The 19,172-nt window shown below is 46.2% G+C and overlaps 1 protein-coding gene across 8 annotated transcripts in view; it reads left to right on the top strand.

The window, feature by feature from the left end:
- The window catches only part of TMEM268 (transmembrane protein 268), a 188,885-nt gene extending 179,050 nt beyond the window's left edge, over positions 1–9,835 (top strand). For 7 of the 8 annotated variants that reach the window (XM_068248271.1, XM_068248267.1, XM_068248266.1 and 4 more), the window contains exon 9: positions 6,042–9,829. In XM_068248271.1, coding sequence (XP_068104372.1) covers positions 6,042–6,218 — 177 coding nt within the window. In that variant the 3' untranslated portion in view covers positions 6,219–9,829. Of the gene's footprint in view, positions 1–6,041 lie in introns of all 8 variants that reach the window. The other variant, XM_068248272.1, reaches the window with a different exon arrangement.
- The last annotated feature ends 9,337 nt before the right edge of the window (positions 9,836–19,172 follow it).

The raw sequence follows: 19,172 nt of genomic DNA, 5'->3' as shown, positions 1-19,172 counted from the left end.
CAACTGCTCCACGACAAGTCAGTGCTACATGAGTCAGGTCCACGGGAAAGGGGGGGGGGGGGGTAGGGGGGGAGTTGCAGGCATAGGGGGCCACAAGTCGCTGGCCAGTGATAAGAGTTCCAACGTAGCCAACACAAGAGGCCAGCTGCAGCCAGAGTGATGACACAGCCATGGGGCAGGTCAGCTATGGAGCTGTGTTCCTTAGCTGGGTAGGGTACCTGGTGGTGGTGACAGAGATGCTACGAGTCCGCTGGAGGGAAGCTGCAGCTGGAACTCCATGTGGGCTCCTTCTGGAGTCATCATCCGTATTTTTCTGTGTTTAAAAAGTAGGAAAAGACCTGCAGCCGTGAAATCAGTTTTCATGTTCTGTCTTAAGTACATTCAGTCCATTAACACCGCAGTGACTCCAATGTTCCAACATGAGTAATCAGGCATGGATTTTCATCACAGGAGCCTATAGGCACAGATGTCCAGGCACCCTAAACTTTGCCCTTCATGATCCTACAAACCTAAACTGCAACGCTAACGTGCTGGCTGGTCCAGCCTTCACTTCTCCCTTACTTCCCATGCCCATCATAAGTAGCTGCAGGTGTCCCTTAGCATTAGGTAGCCAGAGGTACCCTTAGTATTAAGTAGCTGGTGGTGCCCCCGACTGAAGGGAGATCTCGTCAGTGGAATGGCAAGAGCCACGTGAGTAACCTCTCGTTTACGCTCTGCTCAGGACTCTACATAGGGTAGAAGGGAGAGAGGCAGTAGGTGAGGGGAGTGAGCCGCCTTTCCATCATCAGGCACCAGTATTTACATGCTTTGCAGCCATTAGAACTGGAAGGCTGGACGATTGTGGGTTGCAGGGAGTATTCTTGTAGGATGCAGTTAAACCGGTCACATCTCAGTCTTGAAATCAAGCAGAAGTCAGCTGACTATATCACATTCCGTGTTTCCCCGAAAATAAGCCATACCCAAAATAAGCCCTAGCTGTAAAATCGGATGCTCTGTGGTATAGGGTAATGTATGTGATACCTCTTAATGCACCTCCCATGTGGCTGCGTCTCCCTTTATTCACCTGTGAATGGCTCCAGTATCCAGAGATGGTCGGTGCCCTTTGACCCAGTTGACACATAGACGCTGTATGTGGCTCCTTTGTGGCCACGCTCCCCTCTCCTCATGTTCAATGTGTGTGCGCACACGTGCTAATGCGTCCCTGGTGGGGTCACAAAGGAGCCGATCCAGCATACAGCACATGTGCGGCAACTGGGTCAAAGAGCGCAGACCACCTTAGGATACTGGAGCCATTTACAGGAGAATGAAGGGGATGCATCCACAAGCTAGGTGTGGTAAGAGACCACACACCTCCCCATACACTAACATAGCGTCCGATTTTTTTTTACTGCATACCCCTCAAATAACATAGGACATCCCCTGAAAATAAGCCCTAGCACATCTTTTTGGAGCACAAATTAATATAAGACAGTGGCCTCAATTCACGGAGCTTTATCAAACACTTTATCAAACGTTTGATAATTTACCTCATGGGTAAAATCTAATTTTGAATTCACTAAGGTGTTATAGATTTATTGAACGTTTTATCGGTAAAACATTCGATAAATATATAACACCTTAGTGAATTCAAAATTAAATTTTACCCATGAGGTAAATTATCAAACGTTTGATAAAGTGTTTGATAAAGCTCTGTGAATTGAGGCCAGTGTCTTATTTTCGGGGAGAAACAGTATATGTGGCATGGAGACTTCAGTGATGATGTCAGCCTCTCTTGCACCTAGCAGTCTGGGATGAGCACAGGGTCTACAGAGAATACCTGGGAAACTCTCGGAGTGAGCAGAGTCCAAGACAAACCAGGTTGGTATACATTAAAATAGCGCCATTTGCATGTGTCCTTGCATATAGTACAGAATTAGCATACATTTCCATTTGACATACTTATCCAGTGTTGTGTTACAAAAACTATCATTAACATTGTGACATGAACGAAGATCTCTTTACATGAAGTCTGACTTACCCATATAACAGGACCTGCATTCAGACCTCTTAGCTTTAAAAAAAATGTCCTTTATTGTGACCAAATGATTATGCCTTCCCATAGCAATTCTTGGCCTAGTCTACTTTTAATTTCTGGTTCAGGAATATAAAATTCAACCCTCTTCTCAAAGATCGTGTTGTCCTCCAAGGATAACCCCGATTTCAGAGCCTGTTTAGTAATTCAGCTCTATTCATTTTCTGCTTTCTCTACCTGGCCGCTCTGCGATGAAAACCATTTACAATAATATTAGGCTTTCAGTCTGGCCACAAAGAAGGCAATAGTGCCCTATTTCTGTGACTATTATAAGCTCTTCTCCTAACTGACCTATTCAATAGCGTTTCATCGCTAGACAAGTACCACTTACAAGGCAGGAAAAATATCAGATTGTAGTTGAATGAGGGCAACTTAATTTTAGTACTTATCTGCTTGCTGATTGCTGTAAAGATATTTTATATTTACAATAAGAAAATGAAAAGTAGGGTAGGACTAAAGAATAAGGCCTTATTTACAGTACACAGTGGTGTCGGGTAATGGTGATAGTAACATTGTTGGTAATGTGTTATCTATATCAGTGTTGTCCAACTTTATCGGCATGGAGGGATGAATTTTTTTCAGACTACATGGTGGAGGGGCGACTTCAATAATAAGGGTTCCCACACAGTACCAATAGTGGGATAAAATACACATAATCTGACAGTGCCCCCACCCCCCTCCAAAAAATACACATAATCTGCCAGCAGTTTTCCATAAAATACACATGATCTGGCATCGTTTTTCCACAACATACACATGATCCAGCATAATTTTCCACAAAATACACAAGATCTGTCATCAATTTTTCCACAAAATACCCATAATCTGGCATAGCTTTTTCACAAAACACACATAATCTGGCAGCATTAAAATCCCCATCAAAACACCAGCATTCCCCTTTAATAAGGAGTATTCCTGGTGTCAGTTAACCTCTTGAGGACCACAGTATTAAACCCCCTTAAAGACCAGGCCATTTTTTATCAAACAAATCCCTTTCAGGGATTGTCTCTTTAGAAATAATTAAGGCCATAAGGAAAATCCCCCATGAAGGGATGGGCTAGTCCAAAACCTGTCGCTTCTGTCAGATTTCTACTACCTACTGTACTGTAAGTGACAGCAAAATGGGAGAAAAGTAATTTATGGCTCATTTTACTCTGCAAGAAACATACTTCTTATTTGTATGTGTTTACATGCACTTTACATTTTACAATTTTCACGATAGTGGTCCTTTAAGCACCTGAAAACAGAAAATACTGAAATCACGTAGGTGGTGACTCCTCCAGCGCCGATCTCCACCCTTCAGGGCAGCAGCCCTGGCTGCAAATCTCCTGCCCCACACTAAGTCGCCCTGTGCATTCCGGGTTGCGGTTGGAGTCTGTATCACTCCGCATCATCTTGACACTCATTCTAGCCGGCCCAGTGTGGGCTAAGATCACTCGCGTAACAATAGGGCCTGCAGCCCCTGGGGCCGTTTTGGGGGGCTGGAGGGGTCGCAGCATGAGGGGAAAGCCATGCTGCACTTCCTCACCTCGGGCTCTCCCCTCGGCACTCTCCTCCAGCATCAATACGATTGGGTGTGCAGCGGCGGGCAGCGTCAGATACATGCCTTCCGTGCGCTCCAGCGTGGACGTGTGACCATTCCCATAATAATCCCTTCCTAATGTCCTAATCCTTGGTATTAAACTAACCTCCCCCTACCCTGTCCCCAGCACTAATCCTTCAAAAACTATGCCGTACTCTAACCTCTGAGCCCTAAGTCTTAAAACTAACCTCCCCTTACCCTATTCCATTACACTAAACCTCTGAAAATATGCCAAAGCCTAGGCTCCACCTTTAGCAGATACCCATACCACTTAGAAACGATAGCCGTCACATGGCTATGCAGTAACCAAGCGCTGGTTTACAGTAGCCAATCACACTGCTACCTAAACCAAGCACCTGCATCGCACGTAAATTATAGTTGACACCAGGAGAGTAACAATAGGGGATGCAGAGGTAGCCACCGCATCGAGGCCTGAAGGGCCCTCCCTCAACTACAGTATTAGCTCTCTATTGATCCTGTACTGGTAACAATCACTTCTATAGATGTTTTAAATAGTGGTAATCATTAACAAACTGCTCCCCATCCCCCTTTTCCACCTCTGACACTTTAGTTGCCATTGGCAGGTTTTGGTGCGCCGTATCAATTGTTATGTATAGAGTCCTTGGGGGGCCCCATTGTAAAACTTGCATCGGGGCCCACAGCTCCTTAGCTACGCCACTGGTTGACACTAAGCTATACAATAGCGGAGAACTAGCTGTGCCTCAGCCAAGCCAATTATCGGCACTTTGCTATATAACAGCCATCGTCCAAGCCAAGCACCTTCAACCTTGTGGATAGGTGCTTTGGCTCTTAGCTGGAGTATTACAGGCACTTTATACTGACCTGAAGAAGTGGGTTTTGTCCAAGCAAAGGCTTTGTCTATAGTGCAATAAATCCAATGAACCTTTAAGGATTTGTCTTTTAATGGGTAAAATCCAAACATTTACCTTTTCCTAGTTTTTAAGGTTTTAACTATTTTATCATATTTGGGTACCTTTTTTGTTATATACTGTTACTGTGTAGCTGGAACAGCAGCTGATAGCTGCCATTTGGTTATACAGTAATCAAGCGCTGACTATACAATAGCTAAGCGGGGGCATGCAAAGTAAGCACTCTGCATCCCATAGCCTCAACTTTGCGTGGCCTTAATCTCGTAGGTGCAGTATGGTCACGATCTTGCATGAAAAGGAGCGCGATTGTGATCTCATTGGATTTCTTTTGTGGGTTTGCGCGCGCCAAAGATGGGGCACAAGAGGACGGTGGAAGCCTCTGCAGGGTGCAGTGGCTTTCCTCTTCTTAGGTAAGTATCTGGTTTTTGTAACTGGTTTCACGTTGGGTACACTTTAACCACTTATGCGTCCGTCCCTTAAGACTTCACCTTAGCTCCAGGGGTGTAGATATGCATATCTCACCATAATCGCCCGCCGTGCCCGCTAGTACACTGATCCGTGAATGGGAACACATGTTCCCGTTCTTCAATCAAAGTGCCTGTGATCATTGATCACCTGCATCAGTGAGATGCAGGTGGTCATTGGCAAAGTGAAAGTAAAAACATGCACACAACACCTCATGTGTTCTCCTCTCAGTACACAGGGATAAAGTCGCAGGACATCTAGTGCCCAAAAAGTAAACAGACACCTACATATATTAAATAAAAATAAATAAATCCCCCATTAATTAAGTCTTACCACTGCATCCCCCCCCCCCCCTTCCCAAAGTTTCCTACATAAAACACGAGAAAAAAGTGGCATTTAAAAAAAAATACATAAATACAGTAGTTACGTTAGCGACTCAACTTTTTATATGTACGTCATGATGGTAAATTACTGTTATTTTTTGCAAATAATGGCTTGTAATTAATGATATAGCACAATTGAAAAAAAAACCTGAAAAAATACACCTTTATTTCCAAATAAAATATTGTTGCCATACATTGTACTAGGGATATAATTTAAAGACTCTAATAGCCACAACAAATGGGCAAATAAAATATGAGGTTTTATCCACAGTAGCACATTTTAGTTTGAAACTATAATGGCTGAAAACTGAGAACTAATGGATTGAAACAATTGAATTTTTTTTTTTATAAATATCCCCTTAAAATTCATATAGAATAAAATAATTCTTAGCAAAAATTACCACCCAAAGAAAACCTAACTGGGGTAGAAAAAAAACAAGATATAGATCATTTTGGTGCGATAAGTAGTGATAAAGTTATTAGCAAATGAAAATTGCTTTGGTTCAAAATGGGAACACCAACTGTAGTGGCTAAGTTTTAAATAAATTTAGGTTCTCAGGTGCCTTTAGAACAAAAGAAGAAGAAACAGAAAGAAGACTTGATCACAATGGTGTCTTGTTTAGTAATATATTTTATCTTTCTCTTGACAGGTAATGGCACGACAGCTCCTGATTGTAGCCAGTGCGTGCTATGTGCGCCTCCTCATCTCTGGACAGCTCCCCAAGGCCCATGATGCAGGTCATACTGGTGTCTTGAATGTGACGTGCCCCTGCCAGTTTATTGAGAACACTATACTAACATCGGGTTGCTGCTTTGCATGCCTGTAAAACGTTAAGCAAAAGGAACAATGGACAGAGAACAAAGAAGATTATCTCAAAAATGTGTCAGGCATTAAATAATTGAGATGGTGACTTCCCTTTTGGAGAAGACTGGAAAAAGAGTTGTCCAATAAGAGTTCAGCAGCCGCAGCCGCGGTAATATGGATAACGTACAGCTTCAGAGCAGACTCAGCACACGGCCTGTATTTTATACAGAACCTTGGCATGCCTCCCGCTGTGACCAATTTGTTCCCCACTGAGACAAATATGTATCGTCCTGAGAATAGCAGCTCACTGGGACCAATCAGGATTATGTGACTGAACGTAAATTCAAAGCGGACGTTTATTTTACTTTTATACACAGGCAGCTATTAATCTGAATAAAATGCGCCGATAGCACTCTGTGCTGAATAAAATTTGCCATTCAGGGTTAAAAGAAAAATTAATTTACTGCTACTGCTACAGTGTTGGCTGATAACCTACAGGCGAGGAAAGGGAGAGGCAGCGCGCCAACATAAGGTAGCCCCTGCATGCAGCACCACAGCTAGGGCTTGTGGGCTGCATGGAATTAACAACTGTAGAGAGCTTTGGGGGCCACCAGAAGAGGCTCGGCAGGCTGCATTTGGCCCCCGGGCCGGAATTTCGACATGACTGCCATAAGGCCTCTTTCAGGCTGAGCAGTGTGATAGTTGCACAGTCAAACTGTCAATCTACTGGGCAATGAGTGCCATCTGGTTCCTATGTAATGCAACCGAATGGCAGAGTTTGTAACCATGTGTGTCAACCTCAACACCCCTTGCCATTGGTACTGCCTAGCAGGAAACTGACACGTCACACATAGCAGGTGAAACCTCAGATGTGCATGAGGGATGCAGGTGCCTGTGCCGAATGCCTGCAGCCACCTGCAAGTGCCTGGCCGATCCACGGGAGCAGTTGCCAGGCAATGCTTGCACCCCTGTCAATTGCCTATATTAAAGAGACCTTTAACCATTTAAGGCAGGGCTGTCCAACTCTTGTCCTCAAGGGCCATTTTCATGCCTGGCCTGAGGAATTGGGCGTGTTCCCATGAAACACGTTGCCTGTGCTTTTTTTTTTTTTTTTACTAATAAATATCAATTCCTATATGGGTGTGCCATCATTGAGGTAAGCCACCTCATTTATTTATATTTTAGTTGCTTTTAGGCAGGGAACACACTTGTCTTTCAGTTTTCTGCGTACGTTTTCTGCACACCCAGTGTGTTTCTATGCAGAAAAATGCGCGCGTTTTTTCACAACAGCTAATGTAATTGATAGAGAAAACTGACAAAATGTGCAGAATGACAGTTTTTTTTCTGTGCGTCAAAAACACATTTATGTGAACTAGCCCATTGATTAACATGAGTTCTCAGTTTTTCTGTGCAGAAAACGCGCACGAAAACTGTCAAGTGTGTTCCCTGCCTCAGTGTATTTTATTCACCTTGGGCGCCTCTTTAACCCCCCTTTTTATAGTCCAGTCTGAAGCCAGACTGGATTAGCTGCATGCTTGTTTCAGGTGTTTGGTTCACCCACTACTGCAGCCAAAGAGATCAGCAGGACTGCCAAGCAACTGGTATTGTTTAAAAAAAACCATCCATATCCCTCTCAGTTAGGGTTCCCTTTAAGGAAAGTGGAGGACTGAGCCATACAAATTAAATTACTCCTTCATATCTTTGTAAGCCAACTACCAAATATTGCTGCTTTACACCAATGAAGTTTAAAGCGAACCCAAAGAGAGAGGAATAACTTGGCTGCCATATTTATTTTCTTTTAAACAATACCAGTTGCCCGACTGTCCTCCTGATCCTGTGTCTCTAATAGTTTTATATTTCGGTATTATTGGGAGTGAGTCATGAAAAAAGACTCTCAACATAAAGTAAATATTAGGAAGATCCACACTTGAGCAAGCCACCACGCTGAAAGTAACATCCAGTCTATGTATAGGAGGATCTGCCTGAGTGATGAAACCACAAGGCAATTCTTGAGTTCAAAAAATTCAAAATCACACTTTATCAAAAAGATTATCAAAAGGTAAAAATTCCTCATAACATGAATGTAGAAGATTATTATGTTTTGACAGATAGGAGACCTGGGTTCGAATCTCGGCTCTGCCTGTTCAGTAAGCCAGCACCTATTCAGTAGGAGACCTTGGGCAAGACTCCCTAACACAGCTACTGCCTATAGAGCGCGTCCTAGTGGCTGCAGCTCTGGCGCTTTGAGTCCGCCAGGAGAAAAGCGCGATATAAATGTTCTGTGTTTGGTTTTTTGGTTTAGTAAAACGTTTAGCCATAGACACTGAACAAGCATGCAGCAGATCAGGTAGTCTGACTCAGATGTACTGGTTTAGCCATATGCTTGTTCCAGCATTTGACTAAAACAGAAGATCAACAGGGCTGCCAGGCAACTGGCATTTTTAAGAAGGAAATAAATACGGCAGCCTCCATATCCCTCTCACCTCGGGTTCCCTTTAAAGAGAACCAGAGACAAAGCACCCTCATGTATTTTACCATATATATCAATGGGAACATGATTATAGTTGAGTCAGTCTTCTGTGATGTCTTTTCAAGCTCAAGCCCGCTCCCTCCTGGCTCTGCTTTCTTGCTAAGAGGATACATAGCAGGAAATCAGAGCCACAAGTGGGCAGGCTTGGGCTTGATAAGAAATCACAGAAGACTCCGGGGCAAAGCTAGACTGAATGCTCAATCGGGGATTCTTATCAGAGCTGATAACAGGCAGGCTGGGCAGTGAGAAATGAAACAAAGAGCAGAGATGGTGTTAACTGTCATGTTCCTATTGATATACTGTATATGGTTAAATACATGAGGGTGCTTCGTCTCTGGTTCTCTTTAACCTATTTTGGTTCCTGGACGTAGAAACTACGTCCAGGAACCATGCGCGCTACTGCGCGCTCCCGCGGCCGATCGCGCGCGTGCTCGCGTGCTCCCGGCCCGCGGTTCGTTAGCCAGGCAATCAGTGAATCGGGCTATGGTGCCCGATCACTGATTGCTCTCCCCCCGCTGAAAAAGCGACAGCTTCTCTCGGAAGCTGTGCTTTTTCTGGCTGTTCCCTCCCCGATGCGTCACTCTAAGGGTGTGTTGCGCTTACAGTGACGTCATGTACACAAACTCATGGCCGCCATCTTGTGGCCAAAAAGTAATACTACAACTGAAAGTAAGAAAAAATAAAAATTAACACACATTTACATTATAAATCTATTGTTTACCTCCCACCCTTCCAAAACTACCCAAATAAAATGTTCACTATAAAAAAAAAAAACCATTACAATAAAAAAAAACAAACATGTAAATATTTACCTAAGGGTCTAAACTTTTTAAATATCAATGTAAAGGTGAAATATTTCTATATTTTTTTTATTTTAAACTTGTAAATAGTGATAGAAGCAAAATGGAAAAAATGCACGTTTATTTCCAAATAAAATTATGTCCCTATCACAATGTATGGCGACAATATTTTAACGGTGTAATAACTGGGACATATCGGCAAATACAATACGTGAGTTTTAATTATGGAGGCATGTATTATTTTAAAACTATAATGGCTGAAAACTGAGAAATAATGAATTTTTCCATTTTTTTCTTATTCTTCCTGTTAAAATGCATTTACAGTAAAGTGGCTCTTAGCAAAATGTACCCCCCAAAGAAAGCCTAATTGGTGGCGGAAAAAACAAGATATAGATCAGTTCATTGTGATAAGTAGTGATAAAGTTATAGGCTAATGAATGGGAGGTGAACATTTCTCACGTGAAAACGACGGAACGCGAATGGGTTAAAGTGAATGTTTACCTGTTTTAAAAACAAAAAGTCAGATACTCACCTAAGGAGAGGGAAGGCTCGGTCCTAATGAGCCTTCCCTCTCCTCTCCCGGTGCCCGGTCCCGCGCAGGATCCCCCGTGGCAGTATTCGACCAGTTCGGTCAAATATTGCCACTTCCGCATGCCGAAGGGATCTTTCGGAAGGCTTCGGGAGCACTCGGGCTCCCGATGACGCGGCCGCTCCTTACTACGCATGCGCGAGCGCCCGCCCTCTATGGAGCGGCCCATCTTCGGAAGCACGAGTGCTCCAGAAGACCTCCGAAGTCCCTGCGGCAGCGGACGCGAACGGGGGAGCCAGCGCAGCACCGAGGGCATCGGGAGAGGAGAGGGAAGGCTCATTAGGACCGAGCCTTCCCTCTCCTTAGGTGAGTATCTAACTTTTTGTTTTTAAAACCGGTACCCATTGGCTTTAAGGAAAACTGCACTTTTGATGAGTAAATCAAAAACCATTCAGTTCCACTTCATAAACATAGAAAGGATTGGCAACAAACTTTATTTCAGTCATTCCATTGTTCTTGTAGCAGCAACTGGCAGAGTAAAGTGTCAGCCTGTGGATTAGTGCAGTTGTGGAAAATGAGAATAATGGAATGAACTCCTGTATGCAATTGGCTGGATTCAATTAGAAACGTAAAAAACTCTCCTTGTTTGAGTAAATTATTGATCTGCGTCTCACACATTTCAGGCAGATTGAATTGCTTATTCAATGTTCGCAAAGCTAATGCAATTTGTAATTCATCTTGTGTGCTTAAACAAGTGTTAACATGCTGTTTTTAGGTATATCGGAGAGCAATTTTTTATTGCTTTAGGCAAGCTTTCTTGAACAACACACATCCAGGGCTGGATTTTCTGGAAAGGCTACAAAGGTCCGGGCCTTGGGCGGCAGCAGCCCAAGGGGGCACCTGAACATAAAAGAGGAGTTGCTACATAGGAAAAAGGGGGCTGAAAATGGGGAGAAACACATGGAAAAAAGGGAAACTGATGCCCAAGGGAGCTGATTGTGAAAGAGAGGGGCTACACTAAATGCCTAATACACAGGGGCGTAACAATAGACCCTGCAAGGGATGCAGCCGCAGGGGGGGGGGCAAAAGCCACAGGGGCCCCCGTCCTGAGAGACTGACAAGGGCAAGGAAAGGAAAAAAACTTTCTGCTCTCTGCACAACTGTTCTAATGACTGCATCTCCTCAGCCACTGATAAGGAGTCATACAAAGTTTTGCAGACGAAGATTTGTAGACAGTCCCTATTCAGTGTGTAGCAGGCTCTTCTGTACAACGTCCAACCTCCAACCTCTCTACCCCTCCCCATGTGCTCTGGTGGGAGGGGGCCCCATCCAAAGTTTCGCAGGGGGCCCAGTGATTTCTAGTTACGCCCCTGATAATACACATGATAAAGGGGGCTGCACATGGAAAGGGAGAGTTGTTGCTGCACAAGAAAAGGGAGCCACAACATTACTTGGCCTAGGGGCACAAAAAGTATAAATCAGCCCTTGCACACATCCCTTATTGCCCACCATTTTAACCAGCTGTGCGTAGGTATTGATATTATTTTTAAGATAGAAGTAGTGTGCAACTTGGCTCACATACTGGGGCATTCACAACAAAACAGAGGGGGACGGAGGAGGATGGGGAGAGCGAGGGGTATGAGGACTGCTGCCCATACATGCCTGCTCCCTCTCTACAAATGAGTTTGTAGCCTCTAAGATCTAAGAAAAACAGCATGCTGAAAAGCACCTCCACTGGCCTTGTGCAGTATACAGTATAGGAATGGTGGCTAACCTAGGGCTCTGCTGCTTGAGCAATACCTGCCCGCATAGTTCTAGGCATTGTGGGTAATCTGCACTTGCAAAGCACTATTGACCAAAGACAAAATGTCTCAGGTGTGTGTGGGGGGGGGTCCACCTTGCTGCCATCTCCTCTGGACCCCTCCCCTCACCTACCTCACCATAAACAAATTAAACAGCAAGAAGAGGATGTCTCCTAGCCTAGGGCCTCATCTCAGGAGGAAGCTGTGGTAATAACTTGGGAGGAAGAAGGAACTATGGTGATGTGTAAGCTCCTATCAATAATCGGGCCTCCAGACATCCAAGTAAAGTGGTACATTAATACTTAATAGCCTTTCCTAGATAAATAGTTTAAAGTTAAAGAAAAAAACACTGACATCTTGACAAAATATTTAACGTTAACAACTGACATTTGAATTCAGAAGTTCCTCTCTGCTCTAAAAGATAAGCAACAACATATTAACCTTTAAAGAAAAACATTTATTTGTTTCAGCTCACAGAACTCCTGCAATAAATCTGCAGTGTGTCTACTTCCTGCTTTCATTTTTCGCTTTTAAACACAAACAAGGTGGAATAAAGTGGACCTGAAGTCTTGCACAGGATAGAAGGAAAACATAGAGAAATGCACCCTGTATGTACTTTGAGAGTTTAGCCTGGCTAATTCCCCCTCGTCTGTGACTTATCACAAGTTGTAATTTTATCTCTCAAATGTGTCAGCTGACTGCCACGGCAGATAAGCTAATTGGTAAACAATATATCTGCTTCCATGAAGTAGATATATTTCAGATTTATTTTAGGATTTGTATCAGCTGTAACTAGTGTTGGGCGAACACCTGGATGTTCGGGTTCGCGAACATTCGCCGAACATGACCGCGATGTTCGGGTGTTCGCGCCGAACTCCGAACATAATGGAAGTCAATGGGGACCCGAACTTTCGTGCTTTGTAAAGCTTCCTTACATGCTACATACCCCACATTTGCAGGGTATGTGCACCTTGGGAGTGGGTACAAGAGGAAAAAAATATTTGAAAAAGAGCTTATAGTTTTTGAGAAAATTGATTGTAAAGTTTCAAAGGAAAAAATGTCTTTTAAATGCGGGAAATGTCTGTTTTCTTTGCACAGGTAACATGCTTTTTGTCGCCATGCAGTCATAAATGTAATACAGATAAGAGGTTCCAGGCAAAGGGACCGGTAATGCTAACCCAGCAGCAGCACACGTGATGGAACAGGAGGAGGGTGGCGCAGGAGGAGAAGGCCACGCTTTGAGACACAACAACCCAGGCCTTGCATGAGGACAAGAAGCGTGCGGATAGCAATGCATTTTGTCGCCATGCAGTCATAAATGTAATACAGATAAGAGGTTCCGTAAAAAGGGACCGGCAACGCTAACCCAGCAGCAGCACACGTGATGGAACAGGAGGAGGCGCAGGAGGAGAAGGCCACGCTTTCAGGCGCAACCCAGGCCTTGCATGAGGACAAGAAGTGTGCGGATAGCAATGCATTTTGTCGCCATGCAGTCATAAATGTAATACAGATGAGAGGTTCAATAAACAGGGACCGCAAACGCTAACCCATCACAGATGTTCATTGTTCATGTTACTTGGTTGGGGTCCGGGAGTGTTGCGTAGTCGTTTCCAATCCAGGATTGATTCATTTTAATTTCAGTCAGACGGTCTGCATTTTCTGTGGAGAGGCGGATACGCCGATCTGTGACGATGCCTCCGGCAGCACTGAAACAGCGTTTCGACATAACGCTGGCTGCCGGGCAAGCCAGCACCTCTATTGCGTACATTGCCAGTTCGTGCCAGGTGTCTAGCTTCGATACCCAATAGTTGAAGGGTGCAGATGGATTGTTCAACACAGCTACGCCATCTGACATGTAGTCCTTGACCATCTTCTCCAGGCGATCGGTGTTGGAGGTGGATCTGCACGCTTGCTGTTCTGTGGGCTGCTGCATGGGTGTCAGAAAATTTTCCCACTCCAAGGACACTGCCAATACCATTCCCTTTTGGGCACTAGCTGCGGCTTGTGTTGTTTGCTGCCCTCCTGGTCGTCCTGGGTTTGCGGAAGTCAGTCTGTCGGCGTACAACTGGCTAGAGGAGGGGGAGGATGTCAATCTCCTCTCTAAAGTCTCCACAAGGGCATTGTGTTTGTACCGTGGATCCAGTAGGGTATAAACCCAGTAATTGGTGTTGTCCAGAATGCGCACAATGCGTGGGTCGCGTTCAATGCAGTCTAGCATGAATTGAGCCATGTGTGCCAGAGTCCTGCCAGAATCCTCATCATCCTCTTGTGAGCTTTGTGATAGTTGTGATGCATCATAATCGTCACCTTCTTCCTGGTCTGCTTCTGCTGACCATTCGCGCTGAATTGTGGAAGTCCAACGTGCACCGCTCTGGCCCTCGTCAGTGGTGGCATGAAATTCCTGCTCCAACTCCAGCTGTTCCTCCTCCTCTTCTTCGTCATAGCTGCTGGGGCCAGCGTTTCCTGAGGCAGATGGCCTGATGTTGGTATCATCACGCTGATCGTTTTCTCCTTCAGATTCCCCCAGTTGCATCATGACAGCTGTTTCCTTGATTTTCAACATTGACTTCTTCAGTAAACACAGCAGTGGTATGGTAATGCTGACTGAAGAGTTGTCACTGCTCACAAGCAACGTGGATTGCTCAAAATTTTGGAGGACTTGGCAGAGGTCCAACATGTTGGCCCAATCGGATCCACAGAAGCTTGACAGCTGTCCGGATGCGCCTCGGTACTGCGCCGTCATGTACTGGACCACTGCACTCTTCTGCTCGCAAAAGCGGGCTAGCATGTGTAGCGTAGAATTCCAGCGCGTAGGGACATCACACAGCAAGCGATGGTGGGGGAGATTGAAGCGCTCCTGCATCTTGGCGAGTGCCCCCGAAGCAGTACTGGAATTTCTACAATGTTTGGCCACTCGTCGCACCTTCAACAGAAGATCGGCCACGCCTGGGTATGTCCTCAGGAACCGCTGAACTACTAGGTTCATCACGTGCGCCAGGCAAGGGATGTGTGTCAGCTTAGCCAACCTTAAAGCGCGAATGAGATTACTCCCATTATCACACACAACCATGCCCGGTTTCAGGTCCAGCGGTGCCAGCCACAAATCCGTCTGTTCCTTTATTCCCCTCCAAATTTCCTCCCCTGTGTGCTGCTTATCCCCAAGGCAGATCAGCTTCAGCAACGCTTGCTGACGCATGCCAACAGCTGTGCTGCACTGCTTCCACGATCCTACTGCTGCTGGGTTAGCGTTTCCGGATGAGGTACAGCTTTGAGATGCGTTGGAGGAGGAGGAGTCAGAGAGGTAGGTGCTGCTGTTGTTATCCAGTGGGAGGGACGGCGGTGCAGCTGTTTGCGGCGTGGGCAACACCCGCGCCGTAGCAGATGAGGAATCGCTGCCAGGCTCCACAAGGTTCACCCAGTGCGCGGTAAGGGAGATGTATCGACCCTGGCCGAACGCACTCGTCCAGGTGTCAGTGGTGAGGTGAACCTTGCAGGCAACGGCATTTTTCAAGCTTCTGGTTTTTTTGCTGACCACGTGCTCATGCAACTCAGGCACTGCAGAGCGCGCAAAGTGGTAGCGGCTGGGAACCACGTAACGTGGGATGGCCACTGACATCATGCCCTTGAAGCTGTTTGTCTCCACCACTCGATATGGCAGCATTTCGCAGGCCTGAAGCTTGGCTATGCTGGCTGTTAGTGCCACGGCCCGGGGGTCATTTGCTGGCAATTTCCTCTTGCGCTCAAACATCTCCGAGACAGACAACTTAACCGTAGGGCTGCACACTGAAGGGCTGTTGGTTGTTGTGTTTGATGAAGACTGGGAGACCTCAAGAACACTATTCCGGAAAGTGACAGTGTCAGCGTCGTCTGATGTTTGTGAATGTTGTTGTGAACCACGCAATGGCTGGGCTACTGCTGCTGCTGAGGATGGTCTGGTGGTGAGTCTGGTAACCCCAAGGGAGGCAGTGTTGCTGGTACCCTGTCCTGCCGCGTTTGCCCACAGAGTGGGATGTTTGGATACCATGTGGCGGGTCATGCTGGTGGTGGAGAGGTTGTTAATATTTTTCCCCCTGCTCAGGCAAGTCTTGCACACCTTGCAAATCACCATGGTACCATCCTCACTGCAGTCTTCAAAGAAAGGCCAGACTTTGGAGCACCTGCCTTGCTGGCGATTTCTGTTTCTTTTGCGTCTCACTTGAACTTCCACGCTTGTGGTGCCTGAAATTTCGCGCTGCCTACCTTGTGGCACAAGGCGAACTCGTGCAGCAGTGGGTTCTTCAACAGACTCATCTGTGCTGCTACGACGGCGATGTTCTCCTTCACATACAAAATCTGGGTCTCTGTCCACATTGTCCAAACCCTCCTCTTCCATCTCCTCAAACTCGTCATATGTGATTGTGGGCGACCGCCGCCGTGGAGTAGAGCTCCCCAGAACAACCTCTGCGCAGCTCACTCCAACGTCGTCTTCCAGATCTTCTCGGCTGACCTCCTGCAATTGAAACCCCTCCTGCCCAACTTGCTCTGGGATTTGGGTTTCAAAGTCCTCGGACTCGCCTTGCATTTCAGTGCGCGGTGCATTTCCCACAGTAAATGGTTGTGAATCCGGGCACAACATTTCTGGCTGTTCCATTGACCTTTGAAAGGTGGAAGTTTGTTGGGCTGGGAATAGCTCCTGCGAACACCCCATTGTGTCCTGAGGAAATTCTTCGGACTGGTTATTTGGCAGTTGTGTGCGTGGTGTCGCTGCCGGTTGTGTCAGCTTTGTGCCCACTGGCTCCTTGTAACTGGCTGAGGACTCGGACCTCGTGCGTGATGTGCTGGTGCTGCTTAACCCACTGCTGGACGCTTGAGAGGTCATCCAATTAATTATCTGGTCCTGTTCTTTTGGATTTGTGAGGGTTGATTTCCTGGACAACATGGGCGGTATTGAGTGGGCTTTCTTCGGTGCTCCACTGTGGCCTGTACGTGAACCGTCAGGGGAAACACCTCTTCCCTTGCCCCTCCCTCTTTCACAGGATTTCTTCTTCATTTCACTTATCCTTAAAGTACACGCTGACTGGCAGCAGTACAGTGGCAGTACAGAAATGCTATATAGTGGTGGGTGAGCGGTGTACTACTATTCCCAGCAGCGACAGAGAGCACAATGCTATACAGTGGTGGGTGAGCGGTGTACTACTGTTCCCAGCAGCGACACAGAGCACAATGCTATACAGTGGTGGGTGAGCGGTGTACTGCTATTCCCAGCAGCGACACAGAGCACAATGCTATACAGTGGTGGGTGAGCGGTGTACTACTATTCCCAGCAGCGACACAGAGCACAATGCTATACAGTGGTGGGTGAGCGGTGTACTACTGTTCCCAGCAGCGACACAGAGCACAATGCTATACAGTGGTGGGTGAGCGGTGTACTACTATTCCCAGCAGCGACACAGAGCACAATGCTATACAGTGGTGGGTGAGCGGTGTACTACTGTTCCCAGCAGCGACACAGAGCACAATGCTATACAGTGGTGGGTGAGCGGTGTACTACTGTTCCCAGCAGCGACACAGAGCACAATGCTATACAGTGGTGGGTGAGCGGTGTACTACTATTCCCAGCAGCGACACAGAGCACAATGCTATACAGTGGTGGGTGAGCGGTGTACTACTATTCCCAGCAGCGACACAGAGCACAATGCTATACAGTGGTGGGTGAGCGGTGTACTACTGTTTCCAGCAGCGACACAGAGCACAATGCTATACAGTGGTGGGTGAGCGGTGTACTACTGTTTCCAGCAGCGACACAGAGCACAATGCTATACAGTGGTGGGTGAGCGGTGTACTACTGTTCCCAGCAGCGACACAGAGCACAATGCTATACAGTGGTGGGTGAGCGGTGTACTACTGTTCCCAGCAGCGACACAGAGCACAATGCTATACAGTGGTGGGTGAGCGGTGTACTACTGTTCCCAGCAGCGACACAGAGCACAATGCTATACAGTGGTGGGTGAGCGGTGTACTACTGTTCCCAGCAGCGACACAGAGCACAATGCTATACAGTGGTGGGTGAGCGGTGTACTACTATTCCCAGCAGCGACACAGAGCACAATGCTATACAGTGGTGGGTGAGCGGTGTACTACTGTTCCCAGCAGCGACACAGAGCACAATGCTATACAGTGGTGGATGAGTGGTGTACTACTGTTCCCAGCAGCGACACAGAGCACAATGCTATACAGTGGTGGGTGAGCGGTGTACTACTGTTCCCAGCAGCGACACAGAGCACAATGCTATACAGTGGCGGGTGAGCGGTGTACTACTGTTCCCAGCAGAGACACAGAGTGGCAGTAAACACAATGCTAATCAGTGGTGGGTGAGCGGTGTACACAGAGTGGCAGTAAACACAATGCTATATAGTGTGGGTGAGCGGTGTACTACTGTTCCCAGCAGTGACACAATGACTGGGGGGACCCTGGCTAGCCTGGCTGGAGAGAGAACTACCCTGCCTGTCTACCCAAAGCTAAACCCACAGACAAATGGCGGAGAAATGACGTGGATCGGGTATTTATTTACCCGAACCACGTGACCCGTTCGGCCAATCACAGCGCTAGCCCCATGCGCTCTTAGTTCGGCTATATGGCCGAACGGTTTGGCCGAACACCATCAGGTGTTTGGTCGAACTCGAACATCACCCGAACAGGGTGATGTTCTGCAGAACCCGAACAGTGGCGAACACTGTTCGCCCAACACTAGCTGTAACAACGTAATGTTTTTCCTTTAAAGGTTATTATGCCGTTGCATATCTTTGAGAGCAGAGAGGAGGTTCTGAGTTCAGGTCCACTTTAACAGAAACATTTTTTCGTTAGTGTCCCCACCATAGTCCAATACTTGCAATCTTTAATGATCATTGTAAACATCAGTTTTACATATTAAATCTTGATCAAAGTCCCTTTGTTACACACCTGCACCACTTTATACCTCTGCAACACTGAACTGATTCAGAGCCCATGCAAAAACATTTTTGAATCAACCACATTAGGATCCCCTGTTGGTTTACTGATCTGGACCAACCAGATGCTCAACAGGATTTCCCTGTGAAGGCTTCCCATTGGTACACATCAATGGATAAATGACTCAAAGATGCTTTTGTTGGGGTTCACATAAAGTCCAGTGTTGCAGCAGTGAAGACAGTTATTAGGAAGTCTTCAATCAAAATTGAAAGTACTCCCAAAGTGATTAAAAAGTCAAAAGTTAGATATTTTTGCGTGTCAAGATGTTTGTGTGAGAAAACTTCTGTTCCAGCGCTGGGTCCTTCTTCATCTTCTGGCCACACTCCTC

Source organism: Hyperolius riggenbachi, chromosome 8 (genome assembly GCF_040937935.1).
Source record: "Hyperolius riggenbachi isolate aHypRig1 chromosome 8, aHypRig1.pri, whole genome shotgun sequence".
Lineage (NCBI taxonomy): Eukaryota > Metazoa > Chordata > Amphibia > Anura > Hyperoliidae > Hyperolius > Hyperolius riggenbachi.
Note: the sequence above shows the minus strand (reverse complement) of the source record. Positions and strands in the feature narration are given on the sequence as shown.